The following is an 11,401-nucleotide window of genomic DNA, read 5'->3' as shown; positions in this document are numbered from 1 at the left end:
ATCGCATAGAGACAGCCGTCCAATTTATTACGTACCTAAGCGTGTATAAGCATTTCCAAATAACGTACAAAATTTCCTTCACGTGATCAATTTACCGTCTATTTAAACAATGTATGTAATAAAAAGTTACCTCGACAACTGAAGAAAACCCTCCTTTTTCCAAGCGTTTGCAACACCTCAAATTCATTGTGAAACTCTTGAATTTCTCGCAGCGCAGCCGAAAAGATTATGCATACAGTTTCCAAATACAACAATCGAAAGTTTCTACCAGCAAATGAACGGGAACTAATCCTTCTACAATCTCACGGAGAAGCGGCCACATTCTCTGCTAGTCCTTGTACTATCCCTCGTTAACAACATTCCTTGCAGTACTCTTCTCACAATATTCCATTTATATACACAAAGTTTGCAGATTACACTTTGAATCTTCTTGAATCTCTTGTGGTGATTGCTTCCTCTTTACTTTCGAAATCAACATAATCGTCCTAAAGGAAAGACGCTATACTCAAACGATGACCGCAATTTTTACCCAACACGCACTCAGCTAGAACGACCTTTTGTTTGAAATCTACTAAAATAAAAGATACAAAAATGAAATACTAAAGAAAGCAATTTCTCTTAATTTGAGTTAAATTGGTATCCAACAAACTCTAGCCAAGTGCTTTTATCGAGTTCAGATTGCAGAATGTGATAAAATGACATGTGCGTAGTTTTTTTGCATATTTCCTCTTCGTCGTACATGTACAAAAAAAGTCAGACCAAAGCACTAGTATATAGTAGTGGTACATCCTATAGTACAAGAAAAAATTGACATAATGAACGCAACAAAACGAACAAAACGAATGCAACAACATCAACAATATTAATTTGTTTCTTTCATGCTGACGTAGCTTTCCATGCCAAACTTGTTTCGCAGAAAGGGTTGTGACGTAGTAAATGCAATAATGTATTTCAATAGTGCAACTTGTTTACTACGAAATGAAATACAGTCAACTTTCTGCATTATTCGATCAGATTTGTTTAAGAAATCAAATTGTGATTGGTCAACTACCTGCAGATAATTCTCTATATCTGCAATTATGACGTCATACCTACAGATAATAGTTTCTACAAATATGTACGCAGTTCAATGCAGGTTTTGAAAAAATCAAAACAACGATTTTTACCACAGTTTCTAAGGACGATAAGGAAAAGCTTTGAGCAAAAAAGAAGTGGAAAACACTAAAAAAGCGACGAAGCTGGTTTTGAACATATTTACAGCTGCTTATTATCATATTCATTAATATAGTAAAAAATAACATTTTCTACATTCTAAACGAAAGCCCATTAAAAAACTGAATTTAGCGAAATAGAACAAAACATATCTTATTCATAGGGCAATAATCATCACCAACGTTTTTTTAAAAAGGCATGGAGCAGTTTCTTAGAATGTACACCACAGAAGTTTCCTGTAAATGGCGAACTTGAAAAACAGTAACAAGTGCCTGAGTGAAGTAACACACAATGATAACAAGGATAAATGAATTAGCCAGAACGTGTCTGCGCCAACATTGTGCCCAAACCTGCGCAATGGGAACGTTGAACCAATATAGAAAAATAGATACAGATATTGTATTGAAAACAAACTCTATGGATAGTCCAATGGCGAGTCTTTTAATCGATTCTTCCAAAATATTCCACTCAGATACTTGGAAACTTGTCATCGTGTATAGAATCAAGTATGCTTGACTGATGATTAAGGTGTTGTTCTCAAAAAGAATATTTTGTATTTCAATATCGGCTTTCAGTCGTCTTGAGTTCGGTGTATCTTGAGGCAGGCGACGTAATCTTGGCCAGCAAGTTTTCTGTAATTTATTAATAATAAATGCCCAAAACTTGTTGCGCAACCGCTGCGTTGATACTCTCAATACGTTAACACAAGATGAGAACAACGACAAGCTGATAAACAGCGGAAGGCTGCCAAAATCAGCTTGCATGATACGAAATAAAATTATACTACCACCTCGCATAAAATAAACCAAAACAAAGCCTCGCCCAGGCTCTATAATTTCTGAGCTTTGACGCAACACCAAGTAGCGACAAATTGCTACAGGTAACACAGCAAGAATGGGAGTAAGAATGGCTATAATGAACTTGGTCGTCTCGTTGTGGAGAGAGTTAAACCATGGTACTGCTACGTATCTGTAATACATAGAAAGCGTAAAACTACTCAGGAATTCAAGGGACACAACAGCAAAAACTTGACGATTAGTGTATAAAAGGTGTTGGAGTCTCTGTCGTGTTTTACACACAACGATTATGCAGCAAACAATAAGATTACCAACAAACAACAGGTTGCAGGGTACACGACTATAGGGATGCTGGTCATATTCATTGTACAACAACAGAAATGCTAAGAACAATGTCGCCGTCACGCCAGTGAGAAGTGAAAGAACTATCGTAGACGAGTAATACCGTCTAAAAATGTTCCAACCAAACAATAATATCAAACTCCCAGGCAACCACATTTCCAAAATAATCGTCTGTATGCCATCTCCGATAAGCTTCGCACGCATTACGGAGAATGGTATTGTATTATTGCTATGATTTTTCCACTCAAAACATAGATCGTAAGATTGGAGATCAAACCATACAAACAGTATTCCAGTCGAGGCTGACAAGAATATTGCTCCGATTATGTAGAAATTTGTTTTCAAACTTTTAACCAGAGATCCACGTAAGGTAGATGTATTTTCTTCGTTTCCCGTGGCGGAGTAGACGTCACTGTGTTGTGAACCCAAAAGATTGGCATTATCGTTCAAACCATTGTACTTCACCAAACGTGAATTTTCATTGTCACCGTTGTTCTCGCGCCCATTGCTTCGCGTGCCTGTTTCGCTTCCTGAAACGCTAGGAAAGTCTATAGTAAACGCTGAACATAGCGACAAAAGAAATGCGATAATCTCCTCAAACATGTTTCCAAACGTGAAATTGTCTTGTGATAGTACTTCTTATTAGCTACAGAAACTTGACTTCCGACAATGCTCGACAAGTAACGCAATTGTAAACGACCGTATGGCACTAAATCTAGTTCCTCCGCACTTGATTCTAATTTATAATAACTATCTATAGGCGTGTGAATTAATTTCGGACTTATGACCTCATGATCAAAATATCATCCACATGTTTACGTTTTCATAGTATGACGCAAGAGTCATGTAAACAAAATAATTGTTGCTATTTTGTCGACAAGATGCAAGTTGATTTCAATGGCTGCTGTGCTACAGAAAATATGCTTTGCAAACTTGCGTCGCTTTCCCAAAGATAGGCAGAACCCCGGACGGCTGAAAGCGGTTATTGAAATACAAAAGATTCTTTTTGAGAACAACACTTTGATCATCAGTCAAGTATACTTGATTCTACACAAGATGACAAGTTTCCAAGTATCTGAGTGGAATATTATTGAAAAAATCAATAAAAGACTTTCCATTGGACTATCCATAGAGTTCGTTTTCAATACAATATCCGTATTTAATTTTTTACGTTAGTTCAACGTTTTGGGCAGTAGGCACAATGTTGGCGAAGCTCTGAGCAAAATTTTGACACAGGCACGTTCAATTTATCCTTGTCATCATTGTGTGTAATAGTACTTAATTACTCGTTACAGTTTGATTAGTGAAACGCTTCATTTATTGCCTCGCCACGTTTCTTTCGAGTTAACCGCAAACCGAAATAAATCTTTGCATCCTGTCAAGTATGATCGTCAATTTTAAATTATTATGTTTTTATGCAGAAGTGTTTGCTTCGTTCTTCGACTTTAAAGACTTTGACAATATTCCACAACTGGTCAAATTAACTACTGATTTATTATGCAGCTAATTACACAGTTACAAATTAGGGTGTGACATCACCAGGACTTTCCTGCATGAAGGGAAAGGGGGGAGAGGTAGGAGCACAAGCTTAAACTTGAAAAATTTTTGAGTAGGACACTATAAATGAAGGAATACAAAATAAAAGTAAAAGATGACTCAATTTCAAAGACACATTTTTGTGGTGCTAGAACTCCCCCCCCCCGTCGACTTTGAGACGGCATTGATCATATCCGTATTGCTTTGAATAAAAATACCTAAATTGGAGACATGTTTATTAACAGAATTAGGCAATTTAAAAAAATTTTTCTCTTATCCAGTCTTAAAACAAAGAACAATTTCTGAGAACGTACTTGATCGAACTGTCTCCAGATGTTTTAAAATGGGTTCGAAAAACAGTGATCAAGTCTGCACTAAAATAAGCGATTACCATTAACCCGACCATTACATTAGCGAGCAAATGTCTTTTCCAGTATTTTCTCCAAACGCAACTTATAGGAACATTATAGCAATACATTTGCACTTGATTTGAGAGACAGTTGAAGATGAAGTCGATTCCAAAGCTAATTGCGACCCTTTTCAGGAATTCTAGCAGCAGAGGTTCCATGGAAATTTCAAAACTTTGAAGGTAAAAAATGAAGTAGGCTTGACTAAAAACTAGTGTGCTGTATTCAAATATAATATCTTGTATATCTAAGTCAGCTCTCAACCGCCTTGCATGAGCAGTGTTCCATGGTAAAACACGCAGTCTATGAAAACAGTGCATATTATTCAATGTTGCAATTATTCGTTTCCATATATTGAAGCGAATTTGTTGGGTTGCCTTTTTTACAAAGTTTAAAACTGCTGAAAACAACGACAGGCCAATAAAAAGCCAAATGCTTTTAAAGTTTGCCTGCAATGTTCTGTATAGGAATATAGCACCACCTCGGATAATGTATACAAGGATAAAAGAGCGACTAGGGTCAATAATATCGGAACTTTTTCTTTGTGCAAAATACTTACAAATTACGTTGAGAACAAGCCCAATCACCGGAGACGTTGCAGCAAGAAAAAATTTGAGGATTCCTTCTTGAACGCCAATGAAAGCGGGAATAACCGTGAATCGGATGACATAGCAAGAAATGGCGGAGACGACAAACTCAAATAGAACGATAGTAATTATATGGCAATTGGAATAGGCCACCTCTTGTTCACCAGAACGAATGTTATCAAGGATTAGGAAGCTTGAACATAGCAACGAGACACAGAATAAAATACTTGGTGGTACTCTGTAATAGCTATGTGCATCGTAAACATTGAACTGAAATGAAATCAAGTGATACATGACGGCCAACTCTCCGAATATGACACCAACATAAACCGTTGACAAAAACTTTGCTTTGAACTCTCTCCATCCAAATAATATCATCATTGTAAATGGAAACCATAAATATAATAATGAAGTTTCAAAGCAACTACCAAAAACGTGAGCACGTTTCACAGATAACGGTAATGTGTTGTTGTTGTGATTCTGCCATTCCAGACAACTGTTAAAGATATTTACGCTCACGTAGAGAAATACTGTGACAACAAGAGTTGGAAAAATGGTGGCTAAAGTCAAACTTGAAGTTGCCCAAAAACTTTTACACATGGAATTGGAAAAGGATCTCGATTGTTGAGAGTGAGAAAACCATTTTGTTTGCGGACTTTGATCTTTGTTGTCATTCAAATCATCCTCTTCGTATTCTTTGTTGATATACCACTCGCTCTGCACATCAATCCCAATATCTCTCACTTCAACACATGTGTGTTCGGAATTATTTTCCTCCAGAAAAGACACACGCGCCGTTTCGGTGAAAAGCGACAAAACAGATAAAATAAAAGCGATTAACTCCTCCAGCATTGTAAATTAGAGATTACTTCACTTCCACGACGAAAACATCTTATCATTAACTGAAAGTATAACGACAACATACCAATGGTATTTCCATGCTTTCATCAAACAAAAAAACTCCAAAGATATTTTCCGGCACTAATGCTTTCATCAATGCAGTGAAATAATGAAACACTTGCGGTGAAGGCGATTTTGTAAACCAATTTAAAAAAGAAAACGTCGCCATGTGACACTTGACTATGGAAAAACAGAACACTTGAGCTTGTAAAGAGCATTGTTCGCAGTTACACGATCGTATTTCATCATTTTCATAATTTCAAACGATTGCAGGTCAAGTTATTTACATATAAGTTGTTTGCACATAAACATGCGTAAAAATGATCATAAAGCAATGATAGCATGTTGACTGGACAAATCAATATGTACAACGTAAGAAATATATATGTGTCATTTGTACTAAACATTCCAAAGCAACTCGGCAACATACAAAGAGACATTCCTCACGAGCCGCTGATCTTCAGTTAGAAAAAGGAACAATTCTTGACGACGTACATAGAACTCTCTCCAGATTTTTGAAAATGTGAACGAAACACGGCCATGAAATCATCGTTAAAATATGCAATATTAGTCAACAAGAGAATTGTATTGGCCAACACGTGTCGTTTCCAGTTTTTTCTCCAGACGCGGCCAATGGGAAAGTTGTAGTAATACATTTCTATACAATTGGATAAGCAATGAAAGATAAAGTCAATACCAAAGGCAATTGCGATCCTTTTGAGAAATTCCAATGAAAGGGTCTCCGTGGCGATTTCAAAATTTTGAAACTGATAAAAAATGAAGAAGGCTTGACTCAAAACAAGAGAGCTGTATTCGGACATCATATGCTGGATGGCTAAATCAGCTCTTAACCGCCTTCCATGAGCAGTGTTCCATGGAAAAACATGCAATCTTCTACAACAATGGAAACAAGAAAAAGCCCGAAATACTCGACTCCAAAAGCTGTAGCGAATCTGTAGGGTTACCCGTCTTAAAAAGTTGAAAATCGCTGAAATCAACGAAAGGCTGACGAAAACCCAAGTACTTTTAAAGTCGGACTGCATTGTTCTGAATAAAAATATAACGCTACCGGGAATAATGTACACCAGGACAAAACTACGACCGGGATGAATGACCTCGGAACTTCTCAATAACGCAATATACCAACATACTAAATTGAGGAAAACACCAATAACTGGAGACGTGATAGCAATTAAAGATTTATACTCGTCTTCACGCACTTTGTCAAAAGCTGGGATGATCAAATACTTGTAGATGTATGAATAGAAACCACCAAAGAGAAAGTTTACGAGAAACAAAAACATGATATGTGCATTGGAATAGGAAATAACACGCCTGCCGGTACGCAAGGTTTTAAGCAACATTGAACACGCATAAAACAACGAAGCAAAGAACAAGATGTATGTGGGGATTCTGTAGTAATGTTTTGGACCATCGTTAACACTGAATTGAAAACAAATCAGTTGATAAATAACAAGTAATTCTCCAGATATAAGATATATATAAACAATCGAGAAAAACTTAGTCGTGAACTCCTTCCAACCAAGTAGCATCATCAAAGTAAGTGGGACCCATATATAAATTTCAAATGATTCCACGCAATCTCCCAAAACGCGGACGCGCTTTACAGATGATGGTAGCGTGTTGTTGTTGTTGCCGCGTTTCTGCCATTCCCAACAACTGTAGGTTGTATTCATGTTGACGTAGAGAAATACCATGGCAACAGATGTCTGTACGATGCTCGCCAAAGTGATCTTTAAGGTTGTCAAAATACTATTCATAAAAGAATCACAGAATTTTCTGCGAGTCATTTGCATGTTATCGATGACGGTTGCATTTTGAGATCTTAAACTGGACAATAGAACACTTGTTTCACTATAGTTGTCTTCAACACCGAGGTACTCATATTCTTTGTTCATGTACCAATTTTGAGCATTATTAGACTCAAAGTCCACATCAGTGATTTTTAGATTTTCGGTTTCCTCATCAAAAGACACTTGAGGTGTTTTGAAGAGTGAAAACACAGATAAAATAAATGTAACTATCTCCTCTAGCATTGAAATGACGATCGAATGAAGCTTTTTCACATATTCCACGTATAAAAAGCTGAATTATTGAACAGCAGGTAGAAAGATAACCAGAAGAAAGACTCAAACGAAATTTAATGTTTCGCAAAGCTTTTCCGTAGTTCTTAGCATCAAAACAAAAAAAGCCCGTCGGCATATGCAAATCTCATGATAATAAAATCACGAACTTTTTAACATATCACGACAGCATTCTAACGCTATTTCATTGGTCTTCATTACACACGTGACTCAACTTAATGTAAACATGAACCTTGGATAACACGTGCTTACCTTAAGACATATCACAACAAAGATTTCAATCTTTACAGTTTACTGAACACTTTGATAGAACTATGTCCACATGAAGTACCAACCATGTTTATCCAACAAGGAATATTACTCTAAAAAGGAAAGAGAACAAAAATAAACAAATATCTAACAACCGAAATTTGCAGCTTAATATACGTCACGGGAATATGATGTTGTGGTGGCGAGAGCTGAAAAAAAAGGGGGGAGGGGGTAAACATATTGAAGCTCATTCAAAGTCATTTTCACGTAACACTTATTTGATTGATGTTGCTAGCTCCAAGCGTGGATAAGTATTAAAAGTATTTACAATTAATTAACATATGTTTAAAATATTATTTCGAGTATTGATAAGAAACTAAAAGGAGTAAGACTATCTGATAAAGATATGTGAAATTAAATCAATTATAATTGCGTGGGTAAATGCTGATGGACGTCATGTTGCGTCGAGTACAATGAATTAAGAACACAACTATAGGAATTAACAATGAGAAGAAACTTTCAACACTTTCGATACATAAATAACATGCAAATATGTTCATATTTACAGAGATGCAATCGTACAAATGCCAAAGGTTTATTTCTTGATAGTATTTGATGTCGACTATTCGCTGAGTTGTTAGAAAAATGAACAATTTCTGATTGGGTATTTTACAGAATCTTCTCTCATCTCGTGAAAACGTGCTTCAAATACGGAATTAAAATCTCGGCTGAAGTATGCGATAATAGTCAAATTAACAACTACATTAGCAAACAAATGTCGTTTCCAGTATTTCTTACACACGCGGCCAATAGGAATGTTATAATAATGCATTTGCACAAAGTTAGACAGACAGTTAAAGATGAAGTCTATCCCAAGGCCAATCGAAATTCTTTTAACAAACTCCAATAACAAAGGTCTAACATCGATTTCGAAACTTTCAAGCTGGTAAAAGATCAGATAGGCTTGGCTTAAAACAATAGTATTGTATTCAAAAGTATATCTTGAATTTCAAGGTCAGCTTTAACCGTCTTGTAGGTGCAGTGTTCCATGGTAAAACTTGTAGTCGTTGAAAACAGCCTAAACCCTGCAATTTTGAATTATTTGTTTCCAAACGTTGTAGCAGATTTGCTGAGTGGCTTTTTCAAAAATTCAAAACCGCTGAAAACAATGAAAGACCAATAAAAGCGAAATACTTTTGAAGTCGGACTGCATTGTTCTGAAGATAAATATGGCAGCTCCTCGTATAACATATACCAAAATGAAACTACGACCTGGATGAACGATTTCATCACTTCTTCTCAAAGCCATATGCTTACATAAAATCGCAGGAATAATAGTGAGTGCTGGAGAGGTTATCGCCACGAGAAATTTATATAGCTCTTTGCGAAAGCCATTAAACGCAGGAATAAGTTCGTACCGGTTAGCGTAAGAGATGAAAGCGCAAAATATAAATTCCATCAGAAGAAGCGCTATGATATGACAATTAGAGTAAGTGACCTGCTGATCACAAGCACGAATATTGTAAAGGATCACAAAGCCGGAACAAAATAAAGAGACAAAAAAAAATACTTGGAGGGATTCTGTAGTAACTATGTATATCGTAAAATTGAACTGAAATGAAATCAAGTGATAAATAACGACCAACTCTCCGAATATGACACAAACATAAAGCGCAGATGTGAACTTTTCTTTAAATTCTTTCCATCCGAATAACATCATCATTGATAATGGAAACCATAAATATAACACAAACGACTGCACGCAATCACCAAAGACGTGAACACGTTTCACAGATAATGGTAATGTCTTGTTTTTATGATTTCGCCATGCCAAGCAGCTGTAGGTGGTATTCGTGTCAACATACACCAATGTCAAAGCAAAAAGAGTTGGCAAGATGGTAGCAAACGTGAGATTGATACTTGTTGATAAACTTTTCCACAAAGATGATGTAAAGTTTCTGGAATGTTGCATGTTACTGCAGCATGTTTCAAGTTGACTTCCATCATCCATGAAGATTTCACTTTCGTCGTTCAAATCAGACTGGTCATATTCTTTGTTTATATATCTACTTCTGGAATCATCTTCCATTAGTCTATAATGTATATTTCCATCAGTACTCGAGTTCTCTTGCTCATGTTGGGCAGATAAAGACACTCTCGGCGTTTCGGTTACGAAAAGTGAAAAAATCGATAAACTAAACCCAATTATTTCCTCTAGCATGGCGATAAAGATCGAACGTGAATAAGAAAAATCATAAAATCAGAAAACTTTACTGTTTAAATATAAACGTCTTTGAAATATGAACTCTTTCGCTAAAAGGAAATCCTTTTAAGATGTAAATTTTTTCGAGAAACCTGTTCTGTTGATTTAGCGTCTTTTGAAAGCCATTGTCAATTCATAACAAAATACAATTTATTCTTACCGCAATAATCAATAACTGACGTGTTTAAAAAGGTAGTGAACAGATTCTTAGAACGTACACCATGAAAGTTTTCTGTAAATATCGAACTAGAAAAACAGTAATAAGTGCCTGAGTGAAGTAACACACAACGAAAGCAAGGTAAACGAATTGCCAAGAAAGTGTCTGCTCCAACATTGTGCCCAAATCTGCGCAATGGGAACGGTGAACCAATATAGAAAAATAAATACGGATATTATATTGAAAACAAACTCTATTGATAGTCCAATGGCGAGTCTTTTAATCAATTCTTCCAAAATATTCCACTCAGATACTTGGAAACTTGTCATCGTGTATAAAATCAAGGATATTTGACTGATTGATTAAGGTGTGTCCTCAAAAAGAATATTTTGTATTTCAACATTCGCTTGCAGCCGTCTTGAGTTCTGTTATGATGCTCAAGTCTTATCACCCAAATACGAATTTTTTTATTAATATTGTTATTCTCGTTCGCATTGCTTGGTCTAACTGATTTGTCTCGTAAAATATTAGGAATGTCTGCAGTAAACGCTGAAAACCGTGACGAAAGAAATGCAATAATTACCTTAAACAGTTTTCAAAAGTGAAATATACTTGTGTGATAGTACTTCCTATTAACTTCACAAACTTGCCTTCCGAGAATCCTTTACATGCAACGCAATTATACACGTCCGGAGCACTTTGAGACAGCGGTGATCAATAATAATGACGTAGAATTGGGTGTATTGTATAATCCGTATTTATTTGATCTAAATCTCATACAATTACCAATTTAGATCACATAATACAACAAAACAATAAACTTTAACATTAACAAACTTACGTCTA

General features: G+C 36.0%; 3 protein-coding genes across 3 annotated transcripts; all 3 read right to left on the bottom strand.

The window, feature by feature from the left end:
- Positions 1–1,242: 1,242 nt before the first annotated feature.
- LOC124450631 lies at positions 1,243–2,954 on the bottom strand. The gene has a single exon (XM_047001255.1). It carries the CDS (start codon positions 2,952–2,954, stop codon positions 1,401–1,403), a length of 1,554 nt encoding a protein of 517 aa, XP_046857211.1. The 3' UTR covers positions 1,243–1,400.
- A 927-nt stretch (positions 2,955–3,881) lies between these two features.
- On the bottom strand, positions 3,882–5,816 carry LOC124451037. Its single transcript, XM_047001667.1, has one exon. It carries the CDS (start codon positions 5,731–5,733, stop codon positions 4,171–4,173), a length of 1,563 nt encoding a protein of 520 aa, XP_046857623.1. The 5' UTR covers positions 5,734–5,816; the 3' UTR covers positions 3,882–4,170.
- Positions 5,817–6,019: 203 nt separating this feature from the next.
- Positions 6,020–7,817, bottom strand: LOC124450827. Its single transcript, XM_047001489.1, has one exon. The coding sequence runs from the start codon at positions 7,698–7,700 to the stop codon at positions 6,246–6,248; it is 1,455 nt and encodes a 484-aa protein (XP_046857445.1). The 5' UTR covers positions 7,701–7,817; the 3' UTR covers positions 6,020–6,245.
- Positions 7,818–11,401: the final 3,584 nt, after the last annotated feature.

This window comes from Xenia sp. Carnegie-2017, unplaced genomic scaffold, assembly GCF_021976095.1.
Source record: "Xenia sp. Carnegie-2017 unplaced genomic scaffold, XeniaSp_v1 HiC_scaffold_24, whole genome shotgun sequence".
Lineage (NCBI taxonomy): Eukaryota > Metazoa > Cnidaria > Anthozoa > Malacalcyonacea > Xeniidae > Xenia > Xenia sp. Carnegie-2017.
The sequence above is the reverse complement of the archived record's forward strand: the minus strand, read 5'-3'. Positions and strand labels throughout refer to the sequence as shown.

What these genes read in the sequence shown, in the direction of transcription:
- LOC124450827 (XM_047001489.1), bottom strand. Translation starts at nt 7,700, where the DNA reads ATGAACAAAGAATATGAGTACCTCGGTGTTGAAGACAACTATAGTGAA.
- LOC124451037 (XM_047001667.1), bottom strand. Translation starts at nt 5,733, where the DNA reads ATGCTGGAGGAGTTAATCGCTTTTATTTTATCTGTTTTGTCGCTTTTC.
- LOC124450631 (XM_047001255.1), bottom strand. Translation starts at nt 2,954, where the DNA reads ATGTTTGAGGAGATTATCGCATTTCTTTTGTCGCTATGTTCAGCGTTT.